Here is a 15,498-nt window from a genome sequence, read left to right on the forward strand (position 1 = left end):
TATGTTTGTGTTAGATGTGTTTTTGTTCAGGTGTGCGTGTGTCAGTGCCGTCTGTGGCCCCCACTGTGATTTTAACCAGCAGCAAAACAGCAGACTGGATTAGACTGGCTTGGCTCACACATAATCCCGGCACAGCAGCGCAGAGTTTCTGCATTGAGCTGATCACAGCTTTACCTGACACTTCCTGAATGTACACACACCTCATATGCAGAGAGAAACTTCTCAATCTGTCAAAGATTCAGGATTATTTTTTAGTTTTTTTATTCAGAAGGCACCAAAAAACTGTTAAAAATGCCTTTAATTGGTAATTAGAGCACAGTGACATCTAAAAGTTGCAAAAAAAAAGATACTCACAAAAAACAAAACGATGATCATAGGTTGAGTTTGTACTGTTGCACAGCCATGTACAACTATCTGGTCAATGGTTACTGCCATACTATAAAGTTCTACAACCCGGATGCAAACAAGCGCAGATGGCAGATAGCACACTAAAGCAAGGCAGTTTTTAAAATATAAAACATGTATAAAGTTGTTTGAAGAAGTCAGACAGGTAGACAAAAGGCTGGTGACGCTAGCTATGCTAACAATAGCCACACTTGGCGAACTGTTTTGACACTGTTTACCTACAGACCCTGTGATCCCTGTTAGAAAAAGATGATCGATTTTGACTGTTTTCTGATATGTTTTTGTTTTTACTTAAAGACTTCTTAGCTGGAATTAAAATTCATTTCAACAGACAACTAAACTAGTCCCTTAGTTAAGAAAATGTAACAGGGCTTCATAATATTTTTTGCAGTATAGTAGGTTCTTTATATTGGTCAAGTTAAAGATAGGGATGGGTACCTTTCACATTTGACACATATGGTACCAATGGACGGTACCTGGCAATCAGTACCGGTATTCAACGGTACCAATTTTCAGTACTTTTTAGGTGTTCATGTGGTAAAAAATATCAATTTGTTTAATAAAAAAAAATATTTTTTTAAATTTAACGTTTTTATTCCTCAATATGTAACCTTGCAATGCTGTGTTCATGTCCAGCATGGAAAATCACCTACTCTTTCACTCCCTCACAATCACAAAGATGCATGTAGGTACCTAAACATGGTTCCTTTTGATTTTACATGAATCGGTACCCGGTACTTTTGACAGAATTCAGTCAGTGCCTCTAAAAGTACCTAATTCGGTACCAATCTCTAGTTAAAGATATTTCTTCATAGTAGGAACAAGTGAAAAACATCAAAATAACTGTTTTTTCGAGGCTGAAAAAGGTTTTCCGCTTAATTTTTGAAGAATCCAGAGAAAGCAACATTTCCTTTCATTTTTCTGAAAATATTACAGATAGATTATCAGTTTTGCACTTCAAATTTAACACCAAGTTAACCAAACTTTGCAGCAGATTTCATATCAGTTTATCCTCAGATAATGCTCTTTGTTTTTGTGTCCCTAAGTTTTGTAAAATTGTCTGATAATTGTCTCTTTTTCTCAATCCAAAATGTTGTCATTGGACAGCAGGCAAAGATCTGAAACTCAAAGGTAGATTAAGATTGAGTTCTCAAGGTTTCATGACAAAGAAATGTTCAGGTTTTCTCATGATTACTTTGGATCAACTATGGTCTTGTATTTTTGTGTTATTCCGCAGCTTTTTGTCTGGTAATTCTTTCAGGTCCATACGGTAACTTTAGGGTTCTTCTTTAAAGCAATTTGTTATGTTGGTTAAGTGCAACATGAAAAAAAAAATCTAACTTATAACAATCCTTGATTATCAAAATATTAGCTAAATAACTCTTCCAATCAGCCAATCATATATCACTACAGATCTATTTATTATTTAGCTTGCATCCCCACCTGCTTGGATAATCAAAACTAGCACCTTTAGGCTGACTGTGTCCCAAACAGGATACATCCACATTCATCACCTTTAACATGCAAACACTGTCGACTCCTCTGGCAGACATGATGCCTTCAGGCGCTAACAGCTGGTTTAGGGCCATGAGTAGTCCAGGAGTCTAGGACGAAGAGGAAGTTGAAGCTGTGGTACGGGGGGTGGGGGGTGGAAGAGCGAGGACGCAGAAACACTCCGGGCATGAGGTTTCCTTATTAGTCCTGTCTCCATGGTAACCCAGGCCATCCCACTATCCGCTAAATGCTAGGGTGTGATATGGTGGGTGGCTGAAGGGAGGTGTGATGCTTACAGTGGTGCTGGGTGGGGTGTGAGGTCAACCCGGTGACAAACTGCGGCCACACAGCAAGGCCACTCAGCCTGGTTTGGCAGATACAAATCTGAGTCATAAAGATATCAATCACTGAGGTATCGCTGAGAGGTACTATGGGTGAAAAAATGACACCAGCTGAGAGAGCTATTGATTAAGAATGCAGATCTGCTGCAAATGAACCTAACGACACACACAAGTGAGCAGGGGAAATGAAAGCATTTGCAGTCACAGCCATAACAAGGTAGCTGAGTTCATTAAGCAGCTGTTTCATTCTGTAATGGCCGTCATTACAATGCCCTGTACTGTATATTGGCACTTGATTGACCAAAGGCTTGTTTGACAGTATTAAACGAAGGCAGTTCTTGTAGAGTTTACATAGCAAATCATTTGAGAAACAGCATTTTCCTTTGCCTCTTCCACATTTTCAAAACAGGTCATTTATTGCCAAACTCTGCCTGTTTGTAAAGCACAACTAGAAGAATCTATTTCCTCTTCTATAATGCAAATACACCCTTTACACACTCACACATACTGTTCACAAACACAGCATCTTAACGGGCTGCAAGCTGTTCAAATAAATGGCAGTGGATAGATTGTACACACTTCATCTCGACGCTCTGTGCATTGTACCTGTGAAGGCCATCTAGAATCAATGCAAATCCATTAACACAAGCAGCCAGATGTCAGCCATGTAACAACCACTGATTTCCAGCCTCTCAGCCAACTTCCAATTAAAGTCTCTCAACACGAGCCAACAGCCACATCCATAATGGATCTATATGGTTATTGTGTTTTGCCAAACACACCATCTGAGCCCTTCCGGGCTTTGATGCTGTAGACAGCCAGGTAAAGCTTTTCAGTCATTCCAGGAATTTGTCTCAAATCTTCACGCTCACGAGCTTGAATGCAGCTTGAATCTGGTTTTTAGCTCCGGTTAATCTAAAATTGAATGCGCTTTTAACTCTTTGTTCCAGAGGCAAAGATTTAATGGCATCCATAAAAAATCAATATCCAACATAATCAGTAAGCATGTCTTGCACTGTTTGTGAAGGCTGTTGGCCCCAACAGGAGTTGAGGGCAGCTGTGAAGGTGTGAATAAAAAGTAGATATCTACACTGCAGCACCTGTGTCTGGACTGAACTACACCTCCTGTGCTTGTTAGTTGTCACGTGTATGGGTGGAGGTGTAAATGATGAGATGTTTATGATGGGTCAGCATGGTTCTGGGCCTTACCTTCGCTGCAGTCGTTGCCTTGGTAACCGGTGTCAGAGCAGTCACAGACAGCCTGGTCGTTGACCACACTGCACACCCCTCCGTTCTGGCACTGATGGTCCGGCCCACATCCAGCAGTTACCGTGACGCCCTCCGAGCTGTCCAGCGTCACCAGCGAGCCATTGATGCTCACCCCCGTGATCCAGCCACGGAAAGAGGGATGTTCCCGAACAGAAGGGGACGTGAGGCGCAGCGGCGACGAGTGAAGCTCCGACGTCACCCCGCCCATGAAGGTGTGGCTGAACACAGTCATATCTCTTCTTTTGCTCTTCACTTCCGCCCATCCCTCCATTCGTCCATCCACCTCCAATGACGTGTTCCTCCATTCCCGTCTGACACGCACCGCATGCCAGTGTCCGTCGCTCACCGCCACACCTGATTGTAGCTCTGCTGGCTCAGCACAGAAGATGGAGAACCTCAGGCGGAGATGGCCTTTGAGAAGAAGCAGCTCCAGGAAGTCGCAAAAACCCTCATCATCCAGGTAGAGCAGCAGGCCCTCCTGGCTGTGAGTCCGCAGGCTGAAGCTCAGCACACTCTCGCAGCAGGCATTCCACACCGGGAACCGCCCCCACTGGCTGGACACGCCTCCAAACTCCAGGACCTCGCCTTGGGCATGGCCCCCCACGCTGCACAGGCACAGCCCCAGGAAGAGTAGGGGGGCTGCCGCCCAAACACACACTGCCATCACACTCATGCACACACTCACTCTCGCACGCACACACACACACGGGAGGAGGTAGAGGCTAGAGCTGGGGTGTTCCCTCTAGCCTACAGCTCATGGTGACAACTGTAGGGCACTTCTTTGAACACTTTCTTTGTGTCTCAGGTGTGCTCTGCTTTTGTCGGGAATCTTTGCACAACAGGAAGTGACTTCACAATGAAGAAGGGGGTCAAACTGTGGCCCCCTCCGTCCTTCGATGATTCAGGGAATCTTCTCCTCTCTGTTGTGTGTGTATCTTCTCTGGAATGTTCAAAGTCTTTTCTCCATTCAGTCTTTCATTCTTCACTCCTGACATATGAGACTCCAGGTGTGTGTATTTGTGTGTGTATCTGCAGGAGTGTTAGATACGTGACAAAAAGGATGCAAACTCCATCTTTGTGCCCTAGATTGGGCCTTATCCCCCATGAAGGCAACTCCCCACGGAGTACGCGTGTGTGTGTGGGGGTTTGTGGATCACACATTGGTAATGGAGAGAAATGACCCCGTCATAGCTGAATTTTCTCCCCTTCTTTCCTGTCTTACTAGAGCAAGACTTAAAGTGTGTGTGGGCCAATATGTATGTGTGTGTGTTTGTGTGTGTATGTGTATGTGTATGTGTGTGTGCAAGTGAGGTATGTGTGTCCCTCACTGCCACGTCATCACTCTCTCCAGCGACCTACAGAGAGAACAGAGATGGCACAATCAACCAGGGTCACACACTCACACAACACACATAAACACCAATTCAAACTCACTCCCTCTGTCTTTCTCTCACACACACACACTTCCATTATTCTCAAATTACACTCTCTCATGCATTTTGTGCGCACCCACCCACACACACACACACACACACACACACACACACACACACACACACACACACTTCATTATCACATTTCCCATTTAACAGGCCCAAATAGAGACTGTCTATGAACAAACTGAATACACACAATAAAAGCTTGGTTCTGTACTTCCTCACAGCCCACACAAAATGACTTAAGCTAACACATACTGTGCAGTAAAGGCACGCGCACATACACAAACAGCACCTCCTCAGTAGGGCTCCCATCATGCCGCAGGAAAATTTTATAAGGCGGCTTTACCTGCGACTGCCAGCATCATATTAACACATTCTATCACTTTACAACACTTGACAGTATTCTGAGTGAAAACCCCGACCTGACTGCCTTTGTTTTTTGACACTTTTTTGTTTTAAAAAAGGAATAAACGACGGTTAGCGCTTGGCTCCTCGCGCCACCTTCAAGGATTCTGTTAGCTTCATCACAAAGAGCGGGAGCAGCTCGCGCGCTGCGGCGGATGACTCAAACCGCCTCGCTTTATCGAATTAACGGCTCCGGAGCTCGTTTTCTAACAACAACCACACAAAACACAACACACACTCACTGACATGTACACACTCTGAAAAGCACGAGAACTGTAAGCAACTCATAGTTTCTTTCGTGGCGACTGGAAGAAAGAGGCGACATTACAGTTATTGATAGACGGGGTGAATGACTGCGGTTGAAATATCGATTCTCGATTTGCGGCCATACCTCGTCTCCATTTTTCCTCCTACGCGCCCTTTACTCGGCTACTCCGGAGGTTCAGTCTCATCACCTGCGCCGTAACTACACCTTAGTTTATACGGTAATTACTTTTCTTTTGAGGACATCCTAACTGCTTGTATTGACACCACAGCCTGAAAAGATGATGTGACAGCCTCGCCCCGGCAATTTAAAACATAAAACCCTGGCAGCGTTTTTTCACATACAGCTCAGGAAACCGACCTACCTCGAGCACATCCTGTGGCTCCGTGGCAACAGTGCGGCGCGCGACTCATCGATTTCCCTTCCCATTTGAGGAGAACCTGGAAGCCGCGAGAGAAGAGACAGCACCCGCGCGCCTGGTGGTAGATAGAGCCGGTCTATCGGACAGGGACAAAATTATCACAGGCTCGCCTCCGGGCGACAAGGTGCTATTGGTCTCCCCCTCGCGCGCGCTCTCTCTCTCTTTCTTCCTCGCGCTCTCTTTTGCACTCTCTCAGTCTGACTCAGTATCTCTCTCTCCCTCCCTCTCTCTCTCTCCGTTCTCTTGAGGAGGAAAAGGTGCAGTCTGATGCTCTCCGCGAGACTCGGCAGAGGGGGAGTCACGTGGTCGCACGAGAGGGAGAGAGAGAGAGAAAGTGTGTGAGTGTGTGCGTAAGTGAGAGAGCCGGGGAGGATGGGCGGGGCCGCGCGCTGCTGCAGCACCTTGGACAGCGCGCACTCACCGCCCGCACGAAACAGAAACGCAATTACCGGAGGCCGAAAATAAGGCGAGAAAGCGGGCTAGATCTGAATGATTAAATCTGTGAGTGACGCTGAAGATGGCCTTTACCTCTCCTGCGCTACAAGAATGAGTGTAAGGAAGAAAGCAATTCGGTGAACTGTGGGGGGAAGGAAACAGAGAAAGGCCATCTCAATTTACAAATCTGTTTTACTCTGTTTCTCTTACTCACCCGCAGTTACACACACATACATACACACACACACACCTGGGCAGCCACACGGTTCTGCAGGCCAAAAGTATTTAAACACTCCTATAGGCCTACTTTAATGTGCTGCTTCCTCAGTTCAAATCAAAGCCACTCGTGATATCACAACAAACACTGGTAATAAAGACAGTTGAGTGCATTTTAACAGTTGGTGCAGCTATAGTTAAATGAAGTATTTCCCTTTTAAAGTGTCGCTGTGTGCTAAAAATCGAGCTCATAAGTTTCCCAAGTTTGAAGAAGACAACACTAAAGAAAATATTGCTTTTTTTCACTTTGTCTCTTTCTAACAGCAACATAAAGCTGAGAAATTGCCCAATAGAGCATACTCACACCAAGATTACTGCTTCAGTTAGAGTTTGTTAGAGTTAACTAAATGAGGAAGAGATGTTCCTGTCTGTAGTGGCATTCAAGCAGTGGTGTGCACAGGGGGTGACCCCTTGACCCTGTAGTTGAGAAACACACACATTAAAGTGCCTTTTAAGGGGGAAAAGACACATGCTAAAGTGCTCTCTTTTGTGGCACATTAGAGCTCGAAATGTAACAACAATCTAGTATGTAGCCTAAAAAACACATAAAAACACATAATAAAACTTGAAATTTAATTACCAGTTACATTATTATAATAATGTAACACAAGTGTTAAGCCTGACATGTAATTAAAAAAAGGTTTTAAACCCAAAATGTACTAAGAAACCTAAAATGTAACTAGCTGAGACATTTTGGGCAAAATGTTATTACGTTTTGGGCTTAGCAGAGCTACATTTTGGGTCAGTTAGTATATTTTGGGTTTTATTATTACATTTTTTTTTACATTTCGGCCTCCACACTTTTGTCACACTTTGCATCAGTTATTACATTTTGGGTTTTATTAAGTTTTTTTTTAGTTACATTTTGGGTTGTTGTTATATTTCGGGCATTATCGAGCCAAGAAAAGTGCGCTAAAGTGCCCCCTTAAATGGCAGAGATGCACGCTAAAGTGCCCTTTTGGAGGCAAAAATGCATGCTTAAGAACACCATTAAGGCAAAAATGTGTGCTGAAGTGCCCTCAAAAATGAGAATGCCTTGTATGTGCCTTCTTTAAAAAAAAAAAAAAAAAATCTATTCACCACTGCCCTTTAAAGATTTCTGTGCACACCACTCCATTTTAGTACCTCATTTGAAAATCACTTTAGAAAAGGAAGTATCCCTTTAACATTCTCTGCACTTATATTTCAAGATGTCATTCTTGCTAGTAGAAACCCCCAGAATAAGTAGAGGTGAAGACGAGAGCTCCACGCTACAACAACCAGGTCTCTGTCTGTAAATGCTTGTATTAGTGCTGAAAAGTGTGGTATTCCTGTAACTTTGGTACCCATTTCCCACTCTTTCTTCAACACTTTTGGGATAAAGTGAAATTGCAAGTGGGAACAAGCCAGCACAATTCACCTGACACAGGGCCAAACCTCAAAACTGTTTCTGTCGCCAAGTGGAAAGAAAAAAAATCCCTGCAGTCAATCTTCCAGCCTTTGAGGATCTTGAGGGAGCTATGAGTAGACCTGCTGCCTCTCCACATGGAAACAAGCAAGTTTAGGTGGCTCAGATGTCTGATTAGGATGCCTCCTAGGCTGCAGAGGAGACCCCAGGGAAAACCCAGGGTTCACTTGAGGGATTATGTTCCCCCTCTGGCCTGGGAATGCCACCTGATCCCCCAGGAGGACGCTGAAAATGTTGCTGAGGAGAGGAATGTCTGGGCTGACCAGCTAGCTTCCACCAGTGTTGGAGGAATGGATAAGAGAGGGAAACTGATGCCATTTTTGATTTTCTGTTCAGGGGTTTTCGTGTTATATCTGTCATAATGGAGGTAGTTGGCTTTATGAGTAATGCTGTAGGCGACCACCAGGGGCAGCTCAAAAAGTTTTGCCTTCATTTAGGGTATAGTTCTAAAATTCCAAAACTAGGAACAACAAAAAAGGGAAAAAAAGAATGTAGGAACAACAACAAGCTGCAAACACATACATTTAGTTCACACGCATGAAGATACAGTCACACTCAGAGGTTGTTTTTTCTTCGGGGAGGGGACAGACTGTATTTCACCCAGCTAAGAGGTGCTCTCTCTGGGCTCCTGGGGCCATCTGCTGCTGCTGCTGCTCTGACTTTCCCTCCCTCTGCTTCCAACTAGCCAGCACATCTGCTTCATTCATTTCACTGTGCCATATCACTCACCTTCATCAAGTGCTGCAGCTGAAGGAGGAAGAGTAGTGGAGCTTAAGAATTGGCATCTGAAGGCTAGGGGCCTCTGGTTGTAAGAAAAACTCTGACCTGGTCGGCGATTCAAAATGCACTCTACAGAAACGATGAATGGCGTCGCATTCAGCACTTAATGATGTGAAGCCGTCCACTGCACACATATACATCATTCCTGTTTTAGCACAAAAGCTGTCAACTTTATCTGTGTCTGTTTGCAGGGGAATGTACAGAGTCTTTGCTGGCTGTTTAGTGCCATGATGTATATATATTTTATGTAGGTTTTTACCCCAGCAAGGCAGGCCTGTACCAGAGCGGCAGGTTTAATGGTGGAGCTGTAGTATATCATGTGAGCACACAGCTGGAAAACGAAGCCTCAAATTGATTTCAGGAACTGATACTAAAGCAGAAAAAAGGGGTTTGACCGTGGAAGCCACTGCTGGGGAGAAGAGTGGAGGTCTGAACATGCAGCTCTAGACATGTTTCAGGGAGAAGAGAGGAGATACAGGGAGGAGGAGGAGTTACTATGGAAACTATCTCAGCATCAGCACCTGGTTCCCCATGGGACTGACCACCAACACCAGCACTCCTCAAACCTCCCCCCTGAAACTCTAGTCTCCTCCCACCCCTCCTGTCTTTCCATCCTTCATTTGCCAGGCAAGGCTGACCTTTTGGACCAAATGGCATTATCAAATAATAACGTTCTTGCATTTCCTTCTCATGCAAAGGAAATCAACTGGAAAAAGTCTGGTGGGAACACATGTTCAGTGATGAAGGAAGGGTATAGAAAAAACGAAGAATTGCAGTGTGATGGAAAGTAAGGAATTGAACAAATATATTTATTTTTGACCTGATAATGTTACAAAATAATGACACTGTTAGAAGCCATTAATTGTTTCACAGAAATTGCACGTCTGTGTTATAAAAAAAAAAAAAGGACAGAATAAAAGAAGGACGCTGCTGCTGACTCATAAAATTTAAAAGACTTTCAAAGGAATTCAAGTAAACTTCTTGCAAAAAACAATAAAAAGATGTTTATTTTAGGAACAGGTTGGAAAAAATCAATTACACAGGCTTTTTAACTACTTGAATTAAAGGGTTTGTTTGGCACTTCTCAGTGTTATGTCTTTCCATTTCATTTAATTGCATGACAAGCGCCTGCTGGTGTTAATGTTCTGAGTCTCAAGGCCGCAGATGCGATATTAGTTGTTCATCTGGCATCAGTGCCGTCAGTCAACGTATTTGGTTGAAGTGCTTGCTGTATCAGCTTGAGATGCAAATGAACCACCAGAGGAAAAGAGTTGGTTTGATAAGGATATTTACAGTTCATTTGAAAAGCATTTGCAGCACTTAACTTTGTCCATATTTTGCTATTTTACAGCCTCATCCCAAAATGGAATAAATTCATTTTTTTCTTCAAAATTTTACACACTGCACCCCACACTGACAATTTTTGATACATATTTGCAAATTTATTAAAACTAAAAGCAAAGACATCACATGTACATAAGTGTTCAAAGCCTTTGCTCAGTACTTTGTTGATCAACCTTTGCCAGCAGTTAGAGCCTCAAGTCTTTTTGAATATGAAGCCACGAGCTTGGCTCACCTAACTTTGGGCAGTTTGGCCCATTCCTCTGTGCAGCAAGCTCCATCAGGTTAGATGGGGGGCATTGGTGCGCAGCCATTTTCAGATCTCTCCAGAGATGTTTGATCAGATTCAAGTCTGGGCTCTGGCTGGGCCACTCAAGGACATTCACAGTCATCCTGAAGCCACTCCTTTAACATCTTGGTTGTGTACTTAGGGTTGTTTTCCCACTGAAAAATAATCTGTCGTTTGAGCTCAAAAGCGCTCTGGAGCAGGTTTTCAACCAGGATGTCTCTGTTCATTGCTACATTCATCTTTCCCTAAACCTTGAATGGTCTCCTAGTTCCTGCTACCGAAAAAATCCCCCACAGCATGAAGCTGACACCGCCATGCTTCACTGTTGGGATGGTACTGTCCAGGTGATGAGGGGTGTCTGGTTTCCTCCAAACATGACGCCTGGCATTCACACCAAAGAGTTCAATCTTTGTCTCATCAGAGCAGAGAGTTTCCTTTCTTATGGTCTGAGAGTCCTTCAGTGGCCTTTTGGCAAACTCCAGGTGGGCTGCTATGTGACTATTACCAAGGAGTGGCTAACTCTGGCCACTCTTCCATACAGGCTTGATTTGGTAGATTGCTGCAGACATGGTTGTCCTTCTGGAAGGTTCTCCTCTCGCCACAGCGGACCACTGGAGCTCTGACAGAGTGTACATCGGGTTCTTGGTCACTTCCCTGACCCCTGTCCCAGCAAGTGGTCCAGTATGGATCAGTACAGTGTGGTACAGCTTGAACTGGTAAAGCCTGATCCCGTTTATATTTCCACAGCCAACTGTGACCCCTCGTGGTAGGCGTGGTGTAAGCCGGCATATAATAGCCTGATGCCATAGCAGCGTAACATGGCATACCCTGCTAATAAATCTAACAAAGAAAAAAGACACAGCACAGTAAACAAAAAGCAACAATGGAAGACATCCAGCAGTTAACCTGCTTTTGATTTCCATGTGGCTTGCTGTTACATAGAACAATCAAGCTTTTTTTCAGGCTGTGTGCTGTGACGAGGAATACAGCTGCTGCCGCATGACAACAGTTCTTTTCACCAATCAACGGACGGCAGTGTTGTAACTCCACCTTCTGGGTTGGGATCGGTCTGTCTCGCACCCCAACAGAAGAGTACCGGGTTAGTCAGTGGCCACAAAATGCGTGCTGTGAGACAAACTGAACTGAACCACTTGGTGGAAACTTCTCTCCACATGACAAAGTGTGGAAAAAGTGAAGCGCTGTGAATACTTTCCAGATCAGGGTCGATTGCTCTAAGACTTCCCCTAAAATGTCCCCAAAAAAGTGGTGATATGTACTGCTGTGTGTACATTTCATTGACAAAATATGCGCTAGAATTTCTTCATCTTTTGTTCAGAATCAGCTACCTATCACAGGTAACTGGCTCCACCTCCTTCTCATTCATCCCCGCAGCGTCTCAGCGCTTTAACACAATTGGACGCTGAGCGTCTTCTGACTTCAGCAGGGAAGCGTAGAGTGAGTTGTTCCACAGTAGAAACTGGATGGTCATTGGATAAACGCTGGGCTTTGTCCCGCCCATCGGACACTGAGCGTCTCTGGGGGTCTATGAGGCAGTGGGCTGGCCTGGACGCTGGGCTTCTGCATGATGATTGGATGATCTGTCTGAGGCTGAATCCCTTTTTGATTGACAGTAAAATGAGTCGGTCAGCGTCTAAGTATAACCCTCCACCGGAGCATCTTCACAGTTGTTCTGGACTGATCCGGAGGATTTATCGTTCCCCAGCAAGTTTACTTCAGAAAAACGACGAGCATTGAGAGAACACTGGTAAAATCCCTGGAAAAAACACCTGGTTGGTACGACAGGGTCACGGATCCTTTTCTTGAAAGGAACGGGGGGTAAATTTACGTTGAAATAAATAAACAAATTTATAATGTGGGTTGGGAAAAAATGAGCTTCTCCCCTTGCCGCCACTGTTCCAGATGCACTGTTTGTCAGGAGTGATTGGAAATACACCCAGTAGAGCCTGAAGCATTGGTTGGGTATCCTCTTAGAGTCAAATCATTTATTCTTTTAACAATCACTACATAGAAGAGAAGAGAAGAGAAGAGAAGAGAAGAGAAGAGAAGAGAAGAGAAGAGAAGAGAAGAGAAGAGAAGAGAAGAGAAAAGAGAAGAGAAGAGAATAGACTTTATTTGTCAGTGCACAAAAGCAACGAGATTTCGCTGTGCTATCCTGAATGCAGAGAAAAATAAAAAACAAGTACAACAATGCATACATATGAAGGCATTCATACATGTTAAATGACATGTTTGTACATGTTAGTATGTTGGAGTTTCCCCATTGCTAGCTGCTTAATTTAAGGCGTAAACCTAATGTATGCTATTACAACATCCTTAACTCCAGCAGGATTAATGCCATCTCAGAATATGTTTGCAAATGAGTTTTCAATTGGCTGAATCAGATACTCAATTCATACTGCAGCTACTCCTTTGCAATGCATCATGGGACATGTAGGCATGGCAAGCTCTGTGAGCAACATGACTCAGTTCTCTCACTCTTAATAGCTCGCAGTGACAGCTAAGTTTTAGTCAACTATGTTTACCTTCAGCCCTTAATTACATCAACATAAAGTGTAGTGAAAAACCTGGCTCATGACTCAGTAATTACACTCCATCATGTGGAGACTTTTGCAGCAGAGATGTTCTAAAAATATATTCACACTTGGAAAAACAATCCTTTCTGAGAAAGCGCTTGCGAGATTAAAACCTAGTGACGGATATCTTTTGTGCCCTTTGTGGGAGCATTGCCAAAGCCTGATAAAATCGCAGCAGAGGACATAATTATCTGCAATAATTCTGAAAGATTAGAGTGTGAACTTCAGGTAACTTTTGTTTTTTTAATGGATTTCCAAATGAGACTTCCTTGTAGGCGATTAAGATAAAAACGAACAAAATGGTCAGGCATAATGGAGGCCTCATTCGGCACGCTGCAGAGCAGGTTATCTGTTTCTGCAAGAGCCATCAGGGCGTGATGTGATGCATCATCAGGCTGTAAGAGGCACGGGGAAATGCATTATACCATGAGCATTTTAAATTGCTGCGACTCTATCAGCCAACATTAACCGTGACAGATATGGGCCGCCTCTGATTGCATTAGTCCTTATTGAATGATGAGGAAGAGGAGCTCCGGTCGGTGCATTCCTCCATACACGTTTGCTCTTCCTACTTCTTCTCCGCTCCCTTCCTGTCTCTGACAGGCTGACAGCAGGCACTGACCCCTGACTCTTTGCCTACTCAGCAGAGAGAAGGTCACTGTATATGTGTATGTGAGTGTGAGTGTGTGTGTGTGTACATATTTTCTGTGTGCAGGAGAGCTTGTGTACGGGTTGTATGTGTCTGAACTGCCAGCAGAGAGAATATACAGCCAAAAATAAAAACTCATCTGTCAGCATCCAGCGGGTGTGTGCGTGTGTGTGTGTGTGTGTCCACATTTTGTGCTTGCATTTATGTCAGTTTGTGCGACAGTGTTTGGTGCCGAGCAGGAGACATGGAGGTTTACCCAGTTTGTGCTGCGAATGGTGACAAACGGCGCAGAGGGGTTGGTGAGACAGGGGAGGGAGAAGCTGCTGGAGCCTCATGTGGAGAAATTTCAGGTTTTCAACGTTGATTTTATACAAACAGTGGGATTATGTTTGCGAAGAGAATGACTTGTGATTTCAAACACTGTACTTACACAGTGGGGAGGGCGTATTATTATGAGGCTATGATTTTATGAGCCAAACACCCCTCATTCACACAGAGAGGGTGGTCTCGCGTTGTGCAAGTAAAAATGTGTATCTGCGCTTGTGCATAAGTGAGTTGGTGTGTGTGTGCGTGAGTGTGTTTGACAGGCAACCACCCTTTTCTAAATGAGATTAAATGGGAGGTTTGTCTCTAATCGTGTTGTAATGAGTTTCTGTGTAGCTCATACATTCACTAATTCCACTTGCCAATAGCGCAAACAGCCACGTGCGCATGTGTGTATATGTGTGTGTGTGTTTCCAGGAGAGGTCACCTCCCTGCAATCTTACTCTCATTTATAACAATAGCGCTGACCTGTCCTCATCAAAGGATTGCAATTTCTAAACACAAATAACATCAGTGCATGTGCACAAGCATGCACACACACATGCACATGCACACACGCATGCACAAGGGAGCACAAGAGCAAGCGTGCAGTCCATCTGTGTATGGATCTGTGTGTCATTAGAACTCTCAACAGGCATTAGCATTGATCATCTGACCGGCAGATGGAGAGTGAACGACAAGAACCAAACAAAGCTAGTCTGGTTGTGTGCACATGTGTGTACGTGTGTGTGTGTGTGTTTGTCAGGAGGGGAGTTGTGTGTACATTTCGACTTGCTTACATGTGTGGCTAAACAGAAAAAAACACTCACGATCCATAGTTCATTAGCCCTCCCACCAACGATTTGTGTGTGTGTGTGTGTTTGCGTGTGTGTGTGTGTGCAGAGCTCAGTGCGCATCAGAGTGACCATAAATCTTGACTTATGAGCTGCTACTGGTTGTCAAGGCAACGCAGCCACACTCAGCCCGCAGCGCTCCATGCCCTACAGTAAGGGGTCAGGGGTCAGAGTGGTTTTGTGCAGTGGAACAGGATTTAAGAGCGGATAATGAACAGAGGAACCAGTAACAAGGAACACATCGCTGCCTTTTACCTTTCGCGTTTCACCTTTTGCCTCGTGACCTCCTAAATGTCATGAAAGCTTCACTCCAGCACCCTTCTGCCTGCAGCTACACAGACCTCACAGGGAGAGGGAGGGGGTTCAAGGAAGTGGGTGCAGCCGTATACCTGACCACACATACTGTGCAGCACACACACACAAACACACACACAAAACACATGAAAAATATGCCAGAACCCAAAGATCAAGTCAATTTGACATATTACAGA

General features: G+C 44.4%; 1 protein-coding gene across 19 annotated transcripts in view; it reads right to left on the bottom strand.

Annotated features, from left to right (window-relative positions):
• nrxn1a (neurexin 1a) overlaps positions 1-6,309 on the bottom strand; it is a 75,947-nt gene extending 69,638 nt beyond the window's left edge. For 11 of the 19 annotated variants that reach the window (XM_074663136.1, XM_074663124.1, XM_074663135.1 and 8 more), the window contains exons 1-2: positions 5,983-6,308; positions 3,450-4,864 (exon numbers count right to left, since the gene is read on the bottom strand). In XM_074663136.1, coding sequence (XP_074519237.1) covers positions 3,450-4,182 — 733 coding nt within the window. In that variant the 5' untranslated portion in view covers positions 4,183-4,864; positions 5,983-6,308. Of the gene's footprint in view, positions 1-3,449; positions 4,865-5,982 lie in introns of all 19 variants that reach the window. The other 8 variants (XM_074663137.1, XM_074663125.1, XM_074663127.1 and 5 more) reach the window with 2 other exon arrangements.
• Positions 6,310-15,498: the final 9,189 nt, after the last annotated feature.

This window comes from Halichoeres trimaculatus, unplaced genomic scaffold (assembly GCF_033239565.1).
Source record: "Halichoeres trimaculatus isolate MK-OKI-2021-1 unplaced genomic scaffold, fHalTri1.1 fHalTri1_scaffold_23, whole genome shotgun sequence".
NCBI classification, from domain to species: domain Eukaryota; kingdom Metazoa; phylum Chordata; class Actinopteri; order Labriformes; family Labridae; genus Halichoeres; species Halichoeres trimaculatus.